Consider the following 16,546-nt stretch of genomic DNA (forward strand, 5'->3'; position numbering starts at 1 on the left):
CATGTCAGAGAGAAGATTGTGGCTCACTCTTTCCTGGATCTTCTTGGGAGAAATAACCTCCCCTTCCGTGGCTGGCATTACTAGACAGTTTATGATGTGAGAAGGCAATTATCCTCACCTCTGATTCAGAGTGTAGGACTACACTTATTACTTTAATAATTATTATCAATTCACTTTGCAAAAAAAATGCAGCTTTTTTTTTTTTTTTTTTTTTTTTTAGTTGAAAGCCAAATTGTCTAGATGCTTAAGGTTTTACACAAAGAATTAAGAGATCATGTGTTCATAAGTTATGTGGCTGCTGGGATTGTTCTTTTTCCTCTTTTCCTCCCTACCCCCACCCCCTCCTGGTGCCTTCATTTCAGCACTTTAGAAACTGGATCCTTTGCCTTCATTTCAGGCTTCATTTATTCCTGCTGTTTAATTCACACCTGATGTCCTCCAAGTTATTTCTCTAAGCACCAAGCGGCTGCACCATGCTGGTGAGGAAGCTTCAGATGGAAGAGGGGCAGCAGGAACTGATGAAGCATGAGAGAAACGTTTCTGTGTAAACGTGGCTGATGATCATCATCTTAATAAAAATGCCACGGGAAAGGAGACACAAAGGATGGTACTGAACAATATTTAGAGATCAAGCTTACCTCAACTTACTGGCTGATATTTTGTAATTCCCACCAATTGATGAAACGAAAAGCCCACTCCTTTTGATAGCTTGAGAATACACCAATAATTCATATTCTTGATTTATTTGTTTTTCTCAAATGAAAGTGTCATTGCCAACTGAATGAGTCTCATCTTGGGTGATGAGGACTAGGCATGTGTCCTTGTCAGGCTTTCTACTTTCAAAAGAGGAAAAGGTTCCCTGCCCAGCTCACCCATCACACTACCTTAATGGGATAAAAACTAACCTGGGGCCTCATGCCAGGTAGCTACTCAATGCTTAGCAACACATAGAGAACATTCAGCTGGGGTAAATAGTATTATGGAGGTTTGCCTGCAGAGCATGCTGTCCAGCCATCCCAGGAGACCATCTGAGTGTTATTTCTGCATGAAGCTTCTTTCTATTTCACCTGCCTTTTTTCCCAGGGTGGATTTAAAGAACAGCCTATAAAATCATGATGGACTATATTGTTTGACTCTCAAGCTCCCTCTTTTTCTTAGTTAGCCATCCTCCGCTCTTAAATGTTTACGGCAATTCATTTTACTTTGAAAATTTTATAAACAAGCATAAGGGACTCGTGGGTGTGGAGATGGTTCAGACCTCTTTACACAGTTCCAAGAAAGAGCCCATTCTGTGGTCTAATCCTGGCATGTCTCACCCCCACTGACCTAGTTATCTGCTTGTTCCGATGGGATTGAACCTATCTCATGTTTGTGTTGGCTGCTTAGAAAGCTTAGAGCCAAATCTGTGGGACCTTTCCCATCTATATAGGACATCTGGGCATGATGACTTCCTTCCTATTGCTTCCCTTCCCATTTCCTTTGTCAAGTTTTCCTCATGTACCCTTTTAGCAGTTGGGCTTTTCTAGCATGTCCAGCTGGCTCTAGGCATTGCCTCCTGTGGGAGATAAATGAGACCAGATGCAAAGTCACTGATTTGTGACATTTAAGTTAAGAGTCTGGTCAAAATGAAAAAAAAAAAAATCTTCGGTTTTTCCAGCTGCTTACACTTAAACATACACAATGCCCTGAGAAGGCTACAGATAGGTCCAGCCAGTACTGCACATCACTAGATACAGAGTTTGTGTTTCTGAGAGAGGAGTCATCATCCACAGTTAAATTCTGAAGTCAACCAAAAAATCATACAAAGGAGAAACCGTACTTCTGTAGTTTTTAAAAAAGACTTGTAACTAGAGGTTACCCCTTTAAAATGTCAAAAATAAGCGATCATGATGGGTTTTTCCTTTTCCTTTTTTGTTCTCCAAACATATACTTTTAGATTCAGTTAATGTGCACAGTGATCGACCAGGGGTAAAAGCCAAGAGTTGAGAGAAAACAACAACAAAACACTTCTTAAATATCAGATTTGTGCCATACAAAGCAACATGGATTTGTTTTCTAGATAAATGAACATTCAGAGCAAACTGGCTTAAAAGAAAAAAATATAATGGATTTTAGTATATTCTTACCCATTGTAGAATGCAGATATGTAGATATAGCTTTAAAGAAACTTAATCTTCTTGGCCAGTATGGCTCAGTGGTTCATTATCAACCCATGAACCAGGAGGTCATGGATCAGGGCACCTGCCTGGGTTGTGGGCTCAATTTCCAGTGTGGCAGCCAATCAATGATTCTCTCTCATCATTGATGTTTCTATCTCTCTCTCTCTCCCTCTCCCTTCCTCTCTGAAATTAAACAGTATATATTTTTTTAAAAAAGGAAACTTACTCTTGGGTAAGTGCTTTTCAATTTGTAAATCAATTATTAACACATCACACTAAGATTCAGTTTGTGTTTTTAGTAGACACTCAGCAGATCTACACATGCTCACCTTTGCTCTCCACATCAGCCATAACTTAAAGACATCAACGTGGCGGCCGCACTGCAAGGCCTTGTCTCCAGTGTCATAGGACAGGTCGTAGTGTTTATCTTGCTGGAAGAGGTAGGAGGCGTGCATCTGGTTGCAACTCTGCATCAATCCCTAAAAGAGGAGAGAAAACTTAGGAAACTGTATTGACTTTCTCGGTATTCTATTAGAGTAACTCTGTGATGGAAATTATTAAGGAAAAATAAAGGAGAGATACCTTGACTGTCCTAGAGAAAAAAACCAGTAAGAATCAAATGGAAAATAGTGGGACCAATGTCTGGACAGGACGGGCTGTGCTAAGTCAACTCTGTGGGATAAATGGCTCAGGGTCAGATGTTACCAGAGTTTAATCAGAGAAGGCATTAAAAAAAATCACAATCAGAGTGTAATGTTCATACTTTGGGAGAACATCCTGATATTCTGACTTTGTTGCAAGTATAATATTTTGGGAACTCTTTGGTTCTGCAAAATATTATTAGTGTGGTTCTTCTGTAGTTTCATTCCTATTAGTTCAAGTACTTTATCATTTAGGTGTTAAGGTTGAGTTCTCTTTGGAAACCATAGCTTTTAAGATAGTTCACTGCTATCATTTTTATATGCTGGAATCAAAAAGAAATAAAGACATTATCACTCTGAGATTTCTTAACCAATATGTCAAATGTCATGTCATGCTCTCAAGAGTGGTTAGTGTGTCTGTACTGTATTTTCATATTCAGTTGTGTATGGGAGTTATAGCGGGAAGTCTCACTGTAGATGACCATTAAAGCTCCTTGGGACCATAAGCTTACTATGGAAAATGGGTGGCAAAGTGATTGAACTTTTCTAAAGGATGATGAATGAATCATGCTCTCTGACTAAGATAGCACTGACCGTCTCCTCATTAGAAACCCCACCACGTTTCAGTTTGTCATGAGCCACAGGAATCCCTTGACTCTTGCATCATCCACAGCGTAACTGTGATTTTATAGAAGATTTGGCATTTTTTCTCTCTTGTGACTCATGACCAGAGAAAAGACAAAAATGTGATCATTTAGTAGAAGTTAGTAGTGAGAACCCTTTTAAAAAATTATGCAAACTAAAACAAAATGTATTTCAGCTAAGATCTTAACTAGAGCTCACCCTTGTGGTTTAAGCTTCATATTTAGTGGACTAAATTATTTTTATTTTTTGAGACTAAAGGAAATTACACAATATAATTGAAATAGGGCAGTAGAAAGACATCAAGTTTGAAAATGAAAATTCACTTGACCAACAAAGTAAAAAATTGCTTCAGGTGGTTCTGTTTTGTTTCATGGTCACAGAAACTTGGCACCAACCTTCCTCTGCCCTACAAGCTTGCATAAAGGTTCCATCAGTCCTAAGGGAGCCATCCCAGAGTGTGGAATGGTAGATGGATCAGACCAGCTTCTCATGGGATAGGAAAGGTCACTCAGAGCAAATGACCTCTAAAAGGTCAGAGAGCACTAGTCTCCTTGTGTAAAAGGATAAGTAGAAGTGATGTTGTTTTTCACATAAAGGGCCTTAGTCAGATAGTATCCTGGTTCTGGGCCATTACAAAGTTATAAACTATTATGTCCCAAACTATGATAAATACATAAATAGGTGTTGTGCTATAAACTAGTTACTGTCAAAGAGATTCCCATGGTCAAGTAAGTGTAGGAAATTCTATATCATAAATCCCTTATTTTCAGATATTTACATATTAAAGGCTCTGATATGCCCAGAAATAATTAAACTTGTTTTTAACTCTTTAACCCAATGCATCACAAGCTTTTTGAAGACTAAGAATTCTCTCACCGCAGAATATGTAGAATGGCATCATTCCTTGGTTCCCAGTAAAGGTAATGCTGTCACAGCATCATAGATTTGGAAGGAATCCTGGAGCTATGAATCTATTCCTTCCCAATGAGGGTATCCTTTCTATCCTCTTACTAATAAGTGATTGTCCAACTTCATTCAATCACCTCCCCTGATGAGGCATTTATTTTTACATAAAGCATTCATTACTTTTTGGGCAGTTTAATTTTCAGAAAAGCATTCCTTTTATTGACCCCCCAACTCAGATGTAAAATCATGGTGTATTCTAATTTTGCCACCAAATCTGTACCAAGCAGTGTTACTAATCCAGTTCCCTGAAACCTCAAGAGAAAAACAAAATCTCTTCCATGTGAGAGTAATTTAAACACAGGCTATCTTCTCAGACCCTTCCTTCCTTCCTTCCTTCCTTCCTTCCTTCCTTCCTTCCTTCCTTCCTTCCTTCCTTCCTTCCTTTAAACATCCTTAGTTCTTTCAAACCCTTCTTTTACATGCTTACCAAGTGTTCTCTACTATTCAAGCTCTAGCTTGATAGGTTCCCATATACCATTTGGCACAAACATAAGCAAACCCTGCCAGGTGTGTTTTAACCAAAAGACGTGGAGGACTACCACCTCCCTCATCCTGAATCTTCACTCTTTCATCCCATTAATGCTTTGTGAACAGTAATCCTCTTGACCCATTATTAACCCCACAGATTACAACCTGATGTCCTAGGCTTTTTCACAAGTAGAACAATTTAGCCACGTGTAACACATGACTGTCTTGTCTAGTCAAACTGTAACCAGACTATCCTAGGGCATAAGAGCAGATCTTACAATTATCCTCATTAACAATTCCCCTTTTTGGATCTAACTCACTGTTCCAGCCTGTAAAATCATCTATGTTCTGATTCTGTCACTGCACACATTTACTTTATGAAACCCCATAGATGGACTGGGCTACCAGTCAGAATGACGTACCTCTTCCCTAACCAGGAGAGCGGAGCACTGCAAAGGGACGCCCATCATCTTGTGTGGATTCCATGTCACAGAGTTGGCCCTAAGGAAAACAAGTCGTGTTAAGAGGTGGCATCATGACAAGCTCAGACTGCTCCCCTGTGCCTGGGAAACAGAGCTTCGGGGTTCTTGGCACTGTTTTTCAGATGCCAGGAAGACACTAAGTTTGCAAAAGAACCAGAAGATCTATATCCTTTTCTCTTTTCCATGGAGGCATTCATTTGACTTCAAAGGTGGTCTGAGAACCCCTTCAAATGACTGGAATTATCCAGTCCAGGGGCCCCCTTTTGGCTACCAAGGAGCAGAGCAGCAGGCAAGTGAAGGAGCTGCCATGGTGCAGGTCTCCCCTGTCCCTGCTCCTGACAGAGTGGTGGCCTGGAGTTCAGAGCCATGGCTCTTTCCACTGCTGAATTTTGACCTTTTCCCAACCCAGTTTCTCCTTCTGATTCAACTGATCACCAAATTTCTCAAATGTGTCATTTCATACTAGCTTCTAATTCATCCCTGCTTCCATTTCTCCTTGAATCCAGTTATCCTTCCAGACTGCAAGTGAGACACACTACAGCTCCAACAGCAGCTTTCAATCAACTTGGTTTCAACACACTGGAGAAATACAATGCTCTTCCATCATCAGTATTAGTGATTCTCAGCTCAGGGATTTATCCTGTTTGAAAAGTCTAAGCCATAGTCCTGTTTCAGATTCCTTTAATAATAACAATTGTTATTATTATTTTAATCTAGATACAGCAATCGTATCTTAACTGACTCTCGGTTTCCATTTTATCCTCCACCCAGCTCCATAGTTACCTCTTAGCTGTTTATGGCCCTCTCCTCTTTCTAAATTATTGACAACTTCCTTTTGCCTCCAGCCCAAATTCAAGTGACAGGGTATGGTTATGATACCTGCATGGCATCTAATGTGTTCGATCTTGTCCTTTCACTTTCTTGTACCCATTTCCATCACACCAGACTATTTTTTTTTTCTCAGAAAATTCTGCGCTCCTGGTCCAAGGTCTCTTAATTTGATTTCTTCTCTTTGAATGGCACCTCCCTTTGCCTCACTTGGCTAAATTTTACTTATTCTTTAAGGCCTGGATCAAGTCTCTGTATCTTTCTTGGACTTCATTCAATTTCTCTCCCTCACTTCAACTTTACTGCTCCAAACCCCTCCTCCTCTGCCAGAAGCTGATTCCAGCATGTCATAAATGCAAGAAGTTTCATCAAAAGGTTGATGGAAGTTGGGAATTCAGCAGGGCTGAATCACATGTTATTGCCTGTTGGAAACAGCTGAGGGCATTTCCCCAAACCTGAAAAGGATGCATAAATGATTACTTGCTGCCAGACAGCTGAGGGCATTTCAATCTACATGTTATTGCCTCCTGCTGGCCAAACACCTGAACAGCTGAAGGCAGTTTCTCCCAAATCTGATAATCTTACTGTATACCAAATCTTACCCTTTGATATGTATATCTGCTTCAGGGCAATTTGTGTAAATAAAAAGCTCTGGGTTCAGAGAGACAGGAGGACTTGCTTTTCTTTAGCTAAGTCTCCTCTGGCTCCCCAAAATGCCTTCCAAAATTATGTTTCGTCTCTAGACTCTTTATTAATTTACCACAGCCCTTCTCCAGATTCTTTAACCCTTCTAGACACTGGATAAGACCCCCGGCACTCCTCCAGTTCCCAGGAAAAGCAGTTGTCCCTCAGTGAGTTCCTACTGCTCACTTTCTATGCTTATCAGGCAAGTCAGTCCCTGTGCACAACTTCTGAGAAGCTGCATGTGACCTTGGTATAAAGAGACTCGCAGAAGGAGGAGAGTAGCAGTACCATCTATGACAGCTGCTGTGAGCGCTGCCCTCCTGGCTGAACAACAGACTTGGGCTCACCCTGCACCCAGCCCCTGAAGTGCAAAAACCTTGAGGAGAAATGAGAAGCTGGGAAAGATCTGGCTCATCTATTGGATGAATGGCAGGCTCTGTGGCCAGTCAGAGAGAACACTTACTGGCCTGGGGATCTTATCTGATCAGTGAATAGTACAGCTCTTCTTCTTGGCTGGAATTGAGGCAAGAAGCATAGGCAGTTCATGGCCAGATGGATACTACCCCTGGAAAGAGGGCTAAATGACTTCAGGACCAGAATCAAGGAACCTGGGCTCTAAGCAGTAGGTAACAGTGGTTAAGGGAGCCAGCTTGGGAGACAATCTGTATTTGCATATAGGTTCTATCACTTCCTAGCTATGTGATCTTGAGCAAGTTAGTCAATCTCTCTATGCCTAGATTTCCTTGTCTGTAAATAGAATAATAGTACAGTAAAGTGCTTAGAACTGTCTCTGACATACCATAAGCATTAAATAAGGTTGGCTTTTGCTATTGATTTCAGTTTTATTATTTATGAGCTTGTAACAGTGGGTACATAGATGCTGCCATTCTATAATATTGGACAGCTATATACCTCTTCCTGAGAAAACTCAGCCGTCAGTAATGACTCTAATGGAAAAGAAAACAGCTGTTCTCCATTTCTCTGACTGTAGGTGTTTATGCAGTGGCCAATGCGTCTTTTTAGACTAGGAGGTACCCAAGTCCACAGCTACTTGTCACTGTCCTGCTCTGTTCCAGAGGGGCTGCCTCATAAAGACAGCAAAAAACTGAGCAGAGTGATTCAATGATGCAGCCTTAATTTATTGGAGAAATGTTGGCAATTTATAAAAAACACCCTTGGGTTTATTTCAAAATGTTCTGCTCTTGGATTCCGACAAGTGGCCTCTGTGACTTTTCACAAGTTTAGAGAACTGAGTCCCCTAGGGCTGTTTTCAGACGTAGCCAGGTGCCCTCATTTGCACCTCAAACTCAGCAGACCCCAAAGGAACTCATTCACTGGCTCCTCCCATCCTTCCAGACCTCATCTTTCTCCTTTAATCGTCCATGCCTTGTTCCCTGCTCCATTTTCCTCCCAGGCATCCAGCTCCCAAACCTGTGAGACTTTGGTTTCATTCTCTTCTTCCTGGTCCCCTGACAGCGCCCCTTGCAGTTATCTTTCCCCACCTCCTGGGTTCAACTGCTTTCTTCCCAGTCCAAGAAATCTAATGCTTTCCGTGCGTAATAGAGGCTCAGGGGTTGAGCCTGACTTGGCTCTGTGGGCAGGCACACTGGACAGGACTTGCAGACACTCTACCAGCTTCCTAGGCACTGCCAGGACTCCATCACAGTCTCCAAGCAAACTCATCTGAACTTTCTCCAAGGACCCTTTCAAGCCTGCAAGTCCCTGCTCATCATCTTGCTGTACTTCTTCCATTTCTGCCTGATAAAGCTCCCATGCCCACCCCTGTTCAGGAGGAATCTTTCCTTCCTGTTCCCTCCACACAGCTCACTTGTCTGTGTGTTGGGCCTTTACTTTCTCTGCCTTGAATTTTAATCCATTGTTGATTGTCAGTCTTCCCTGATGGAGTCTCAGCCCCCTGAAGACAGACTTCCTATCATATTCATCCTTGTGCTCTCATGGAGCCTAGTGCGAGGCTTGCATATGGCGGAGGTTCTGCAACTAGTGAGTTGAATTTTGGAACCTCTGACTTTTGGAGGGAAGTGAGGGCAAAACTGGTAACAGGGCAAAGTTGCGCCGGAACTTTCAGCTAGGCCAGAGAGCCTTGAGAGCAGACAACAGCAGTGGATTCATGTAAGTGCGCAGCAGCCTGCTGGGAGAGGGTTAAAGTCAGTTTACACCTAGCTGGCTTGGCTCAGTGGTTGAGCTTCAACCTATGAACCAGGAGGTCATGGTTCAGGGCACATTCCCGGGTTGTGGGCTCAATCTCCAGTAGGGGGGCGTGCGAGAGGCAGCTGATCAGTGATTCTCTCTCAACATTGATCTTTCTATTGCTCTCTCCCTCTCCCTTCCTCTCTGAAGTCAATGGAGGTGTATTTTTTTTTAAAAAAAAAGTGGTTTGTTTACAGTGCACAGAAACAGACTTTGGAGCCTTGGGGTTCTTGGCACGCACTCTCAGTGACACCATCTCTAGCCATCTGCACAGTGCTAGCGAGGAAGAAGACTGCTTTCTGAGGATTGGGTTGGTTCTTGAAGGGGATGCCAGGCAGGGCTCTGGGAGCTTGTACCATTCTGTGCTGAGGACAGCAGCTGGGACCCCTGTGAGCACGAGGAAACCTCTGGATTTGGGGACAAAAATCAACTATCGATTTCCTCCACTTTAGCGTGAGTCCTAATGCTTGGGAAAACATGATACTCCAAGTGAGGCCAATTTCTTTCCTTAAATTTGTGCCCATGCACATTAGGCCCAGGGGTTTCCATGGGCCCTGCAACCTTATTCACCATCAAAAGTGTGCTTTTGGCTGATGATAACTCAGCAAGCTGGATCATCTCAGATAAATGGAGGGAACTGAAGGGATTCTGATCAAAGCAAAACACCATCAGTCCCTTGTTTTTAGGACTTCATGTCTGGCTGTTCCACTGAGTAGAGTTCATTACAATACAGTTACAAGAACTGCAGCCGTGGCAGAGGACTCTGTTCCATTGTGAGTGTTTTAAGCTTTCCTCTCAAATAACAGTCTTTAGTGCAAAGGTGTGTGGGTGTGTTTTTCCCAGGCTCAGGGAAGGTAATTTAGCGTAGGATGCTGCATTGCTTTTAGCACTTAGAGTCCCAGGTGGCATTAAAGGTAGAATAACAGATGCTCACTTTTTGTGCCGGTCACACAAAGAAACTCAGAAAAGAGAAGGTACTGTGTACAGGGCACTTCTGTCGAAATCACATGAATTTAATTCCTGTTCTAATCATTTAAACAGGCACCTCCCCAATTGTTCCCTTTTGTTCATTGCCTCCTCCTAAAGCTTTGGGTTTTGAGCAGATCTTCATGACAAAAGGAATGAGGCCTGTGAGAGCCCTGAAGGACCAGAAGCAGAGACTAAAAGTGGCACATTGTAGGAAGGCACGGGCCTGTCCTCATCCACCCACACCCACAGGCACCTACAATCAGAGCAAGGGTGGCAACTCAGGACAGCGACCCTGCTGGTCTATCTCGAGTCTCCCCATTCTTCTCTTCACTACGTAGGCAGGGTGCCCCTGACTCTGCCTCAGCAACCCCACTCCTCTTTCTACTCCTAGATTCCCTAGGTATTGGTCTGGCCTGGCTGCTCTGCAGGACCAGTGCTGACAGATGCTCCCGAGTGCCATCAGCCTGTCTCCTCATCCTGGAACAGAAATTGTGCCAAGCTGTCTGGGGGCAGAGCCAGTGGAAAGCTTTTCCTGGGTGGCATCTGGCTACTTGACAGGGCACGCTGGGAATTTGGCAGCCTCTAGTGAATTCAGGCCTGCTCAGTTGCCTGGAGTGTCAGAGCTCACCACTGCAGTTGACCTGCGGTGTCATGATGGGAGAACAGGGAACTCTGAGCTCCCTCTGCACGTGGTCCAGAGTGTTGGAGAGTGGGAATTTTTGAGCATGCTTACTACTACCATTCCAGAGAGGCCGTGGACTATGCCCCAGACAGAGTTGTCAGTGCTGACACCTGGCCAAGCCTTGAGATACAGTCTCATGGTCCCTTCCCAGCACGTAGGCCTTGCAAGATAGAACACTGTCAGCTTTCTGAAGATCAGGATGACCCTGTAAATGACATGGTTGTCAATGGCATGATCCTGACGTTGCTTAGGAAAAACTGTTTTGTCTTGGGTTACTTGCTCTGCAAAAACAGGATGTGGTTAATGTGCTTTAAAGTGGTCCTGCACAAAGGGTCGGGGCTGCTCTCTGGACTCCCTGCGTGGAGAAAGGCAGAGCAGTCCCCGGCCGGCTATTAAAGGCTCCCTAAATTTTAATTTGGTCTGGACTCCAGTGGTCGTTCACTCACACTTGCTCCACAACACAGAGCCCAAGGCTGGTTTTCCATTCTATGATTTTTGTTTCCTTTTTGCTATGGATCCAAATATGCTTTACACTAATCAAATAATACCTCTTCTGTGTTTTATAGCTTTTTCTCAATGACTTACTGCTTAGTTTCTGAATTAAGGTGCTTTGCAGCATCCCTCAGAGTTATATCAGAAAAAAAAAATATCATGGGAATAAAAGCATATTCCACTTTAAGCAAAGTGGCCATTGAAGCCCAAACACGTCATAAATTACAAGGTGTTTGTTTGCTTTGCTAAATTATTTACTGGTTTCTTTAAAGCAGTGGATGTTATTCTTTATGGAACCCAAAAGCCATAAATCTCCCTAGGAAAGTTTTAAACAATTTTGGTGGTTGGTTCAGAGATCCTAGGAAGGTCATTCCTGATTTCTCTGGTGAACCGTGGGCCCCAGTTGGGAATCTGTGTGTCTGAGAGATATTCCCCCTGCGTCATTAGATATGGGCTCTGGTTTCTTTCTGTTGATTACACACAGTGTTTAGACATATATGACCACACAGGGCAAGGCACACAAGGACTGCACAGAATGAGCTCACCTGTATACCACAGCTCTTAGAAACCGCGTGTAACTTGCTTTCAACATTTAGCTTTCACACTTAACATTGTGAACAAGAAAAATGTGTGTACCTCTCCACGCCGCTCAGTTTCCACTTGTGTTTTTGGGACATCAGCAATCCCCCACCCCAAGCGGCCTGAAAAAGGAAGATCATACAAGGAAAAAGGTAGAAGTTTTTCATTGCTTAAATTTCTATAGTTTGGTGTCTTTCAGAACAGTGAGCGTCTCCTTGACCCCAGGCAACTTAGGGGTTGGCCACCTTCTAGCACTAGATTTTTGAAGTTTAAATTAGGGGCTATTCTAAGGTCTCAGACTCCATCCCGCATTTATATGGGGTAAGGAGCCACATTGGGGCCACCTTACCTCAGTCTGCAAGAGAAAGAGACAGATTCTCCCCACAGCCCATCACCAGCACTCAGTCCTAGTGAAACTCCTCATCTCAGAGAGAGAAAAACCTATTACTTATACAGTGTAGAGTCGAGAACATGGGCTGTGGACCCTTTAAACATCTTCCAAGTTTCAAGGAAAACTCTTTTGTCAATTCCGAATGAATCCAGAGGGAGGACGCGGCTTCACAATCTAATTTCACTGCTGTGTAATTTTGGATAAACTAATTTCTCTGTCAAAAGCAAAACAAACAAACAAAAAACCTACCACCAAAAAAGCAAGCAGGAGAGATTTGTACCAGTCAATTAATTGAGCAATTAGAACATGGCCCTTAAATTTTTTTCTCAAGTTTTAAGATTTGAATTGGTAGAGTAATCTTTAAAAATAGGATGTCAAGATAGAGATTCATTGGAAGATATTAACCTTTGTGGGTAAAAAATATTCCTCGGATTATTTTAAAGGAAAAAAAAAAACGCCACTGTTAGGGTATAATTGCTCCCCCTGCTTTGTTGTAATTTCAGTTCTATTACACTTTCAAAAATTACCCAATTTTCCAAATGTGTAATTTTTAAAGATTCTTTAGCTTAATTGTAGAATGTATAAAAATTAAAGAGAAGAAGTAGTAAACTTGATATGTTTCAAAGAAAGCTAATACAATTGGTTAAAAGACCTCCCAGCTCTGTTGTAATTATAATCCTAAAAGAGAGACCACAGCATCGCTAGCTTAGGACACACGGACATTGCTATTTTTAAAGCAGTCAGGGTAATTGTCTTCCTGAATCGGCTAGCAAGGTTTAACAGACTCCCAGTTCCGAAACCAGGTCACCGAAGGTACTCAAGTTGTTCAACCTTTTCTCAATGTCTTCACGTGTAAAAACAAAGGGGTCTCTGGTAGCCTAATGCACAACCACATTGTGATTCAGGGAAGGAAAAGAAGTTTGGTAATTACTATGCAGACTATACCTCTGGGATAATAGAAATTTATCTAGCTTAGCCTTTGAATGTTTTCTGTTCCTAAAGAGAGGGGAAATAATTTGCTCTGAATACTTATCATAAAGCCAGGATGGCCTAAAGTCAGTGCTACTCACCAACATTCTTGCACGAGAATCAGCTTATGCTTCCTTCACTGAGAAAACCACACAATAATAATAATAATAAAAATGTCAGCTTTACCAAATACTGTGCTTAGCGATATTTTGACACCAACTCCTTATCTCATCCTGGATCATTAACAGTTTGCAGATAGCAGCTAATCTTGAGCCACATTTTAAAAAATACTGGCCTAAATGTAAATCCCTGCAATTTGTCCTTCTAAAAATTGACCGTTTTTCATCTGAAAATCTTTTCGTGGGCATTTTTTTTAGTGTGACTAAACCTAGAGTCAAAATTCTCGCATCTAGTTTATCTTCTTAGCTGATCAAGCTAAGAAATTGGAAATGTGGTGGCAGATATTTCTTAGCAAGCTGTCAAGTCTGCTTTCCACTCAGTATATACAAATACTTGATTTGAGTTTTTTGAGCCTTTGGGTTTCCTATATAAATGCAATTCCTGTTTATCCATTTGAGCGTTCTTGCAGGGCAGTAAGCTCTGCATGTGTGTGCTGTGTGTGTGTGTGTGTGTACAAAGGACATTGTGGCTCAATGGATTAAGAACTAAGTGCTCAGCTCAGGTACTGGCCAAAGAAATAAGAATATTATCATGTCGGGAACATTAAGGCATAATCAACCTCAGACTGCTTCCAGTGAATTTGTATATTTTGTCAATTGTGAGCTATTTTGTCGTTGCAGTTATTAAAAGCTGAACTATCTCCATTTGAAAATAAGGTGAGAGAGAGAGAGAGAGAGAGAGAGAGAGAGAGAGAGAGAGAGGGCCCCAGGTGAAAATGCGCAAGGACATTTTAGTGGCAGGCGTATGGGATACTTACATCCACATGCATCCAGATTTTATACTTTTTGCAAATGTCAGCGACAGCTAAGAGGGGATCAAATGCTCCATACACGGTGGTCCCAGCTGTGGCACTCACAAGGAAAGGGACAAATCCCTATGCAAATGAGAAAGCCCCAAGACATGTAAAACAGGGGTTCAAAGATTCTTTAAAATAGCCGGCAAAAGCAAAGAAATCCCCCCTCTCATACAGGTGCAATTTTGGAGCCATCAGAAAGGCCATTGAAACCTCAGAGCCTGGTAGGAACAATGTTCACGCTCCAGGACTGGAGTTCTCCAGGCCATTCCTCCAGAACAGAAGACATTCTGATTCTCAGAAGAGGCTACACTGGACCCAGAGGGGAATATGCTTTGTGGTGCTCACAGTAATTTATATTTTCTAGGGAGGTTTTCTGGCCTTTCCTCCTACCCTTTGCTTAATTTCCAGTCTTTCTTGTTCATAAAAGGACCTCGGAATTTAATAAATAAGCAGAAAAGAGAACAATGAGAAGGAACTCCAATCAGCTCATTACTCCTATTTGGAAAATCCTCAGGTAACTTGGAAAATCCTCAGGTAACTTATTTAAAGTCTTAGAGAAGAGGATTCATGTGGAGCTAAACAATAACCCCTGGCTTTTATGCGTGTTAGTAGTTCTCAGTCTGGCCCTGGCTAAATGAAAGTGATTGAAATAAGAGATGGCTGCTGAAGGACGGCAGAAGAATGACTCAAATAGATGAACATGTTACTCCACATGCTACAACATGATGTTACAGAGTCAGTCTGTAGGTGGCAGCAAAGGCCTAATCTGTGATTTACATTACAAGAAGTTCTAGTACAAGAACAAGGGAAACCTCCTGCTGCCAATTTATGGGGGGGGGGGGGGCATATAAATAGAAATAATTATTCCTGAGTTCATAATAACCAAAAGGTGTTACAGTGTTGAACTAGGAGCTGTAGGTTATATTCAGTGGACATTAAATTAAGAGAATTCTAGAAATAAGCTCTCTGGCTTGCGAACCATCCAGGGATGTACATGACTTTCCAGAGCTTTGTGGGAATCTGTAGCAGGTCTCTAGAACTTGTTACTTCTAAAAAGAGTTCTAAATGGTTTCTGAAAAAGAAGGCGTTTGGAGAGCCAGGCATACCAGTATGTGTACAGGCAAGAAAAAATGGCCCCTTTCCAATAACCTCACAGCAGTAATTGACACGCTGCATTAGCATTCTGATATTTTCCACTTTCTGATCTTTCAAATGTGTCTGCTTGATGCCAAGCCTCTTCACACAAGAAGACAAATGCTTTGGAAACTCCTACAATATTATTGTGGATGTTATCTATTCAGCAACTTAGACCTTTAGAAAATAACCTACAACCCAGAGAAATAAGTAATGAGTAGATGCAAAATTCCATATTCTCATTAAAGCTGGGAGGTTGAGGTCTGGGTCCTCTTTTAAAAAATAAAACCAAAGTGTGTTCTCCACTGGATAGGACTACAAATTTGTACCCTTGGCTTGTTATGGGCTAGATAAAGCTCCCTACAAAAACTTACTTTTTGTTTGGCTTCAAGGATCCTTCTTTCAAGGTCAGATGGGATCATTTTTCCTCTGAAAGGAAAAATAGATTACTGTACAGATTTGCTTTGAATAATTTACTTTTTTGTCTTTGACAAGCAGCAACATGAGGGTAAAAATCCAGCCCTAAACCGTTGATAATAATAATCAGTTTAAACAACTCTCATCTCTTTTCAGAAAGAAATGCATTTCCTCCCTGAATGATGCAAGACTACAATTTCTGGCAAGTTCCGGGGACTTCCTCCTACCACTGTGCACTCGGCACAAACCCTGCTTTTTAGGTTATCCCCTTAATTCCATTAAAACAAGGCTGCTTTGGAGCAAGACATTTGGCAATGGAGGGAGAGTGCAGAAAAAGGCTTGTATTTCAAATCTTCTAATGAATGGACCTGCAACTTCACATACAGACAAAATACCATGACAAGAAAATCCATTCTGAAGCCTTTGAATGAAATATTAAGCCAAAAAGCTACCTAATTACATAGTAAGTGCTAAAATCATGAAGCAGGCCAAGAACTCAAATTTCAAACAGGAATTGGAAGAAAACATCCTTTCATCCCCACAATGCTTCTTTCCTAAAATAAAAACACAAATAGTGCTTTGCTTGCTATAAAACCCCACTATTATAACAACCAGAGGAGTTGATTTCTCCTAGAAGCCAGATGTAGCTAGATGTGTGATCTTAGTCAAGTTTCTTAATTTCCCTGTGTGTATTATTATTACTAACCCTAACATAGCGGTAATAATATCACTCATAGAGTTATGAGGATTTAATGAGTTAATAAATGCCAAGTATTTTAAAAGTGCTTGACATATGGGATGCATTCAATAAATGTTAGCTTTTGTTGTTGGGACTGTTGTTATTTATTGTGACATT

The 16,546-nt window shown here is 41.8% G+C and overlaps 1 protein-coding gene across 1 annotated transcript in view; it reads right to left on the bottom strand.

Moving 5' to 3' along the window:
* The window catches only part of GAD2 (glutamate decarboxylase 2), a 66,104-nt gene that overhangs the window by 17,990 nt on the left and 31,568 nt on the right, over nt 1–16,546 (bottom strand). Inside the window, exons 9-13 of the mRNA XM_080667422.1 lie at nt 15,648–15,702; nt 14,101–14,217; nt 11,861–11,925; nt 5,302–5,380; nt 2,489–2,638 (exon numbers count right to left, since the gene is read on the bottom strand). Coding sequence (XP_080523548.1) covers nt 2,489–2,638; nt 5,302–5,380; nt 11,861–11,925; nt 14,101–14,217; nt 15,648–15,702 — 466 coding nt within the window. The remainder of the gene's footprint in view (nt 1–2,488; nt 2,639–5,301; nt 5,381–11,860; nt 11,926–14,100; nt 14,218–15,647; nt 15,703–16,546) is intronic.

The sequence above is a fragment of the Plecotus auritus genome, assembly GCF_963455305.1.
Source record: "Plecotus auritus genome assembly, chromosome: 1".
In the NCBI taxonomy this organism is placed as follows: domain Eukaryota; kingdom Metazoa; phylum Chordata; class Mammalia; order Chiroptera; family Vespertilionidae; genus Plecotus; species Plecotus auritus.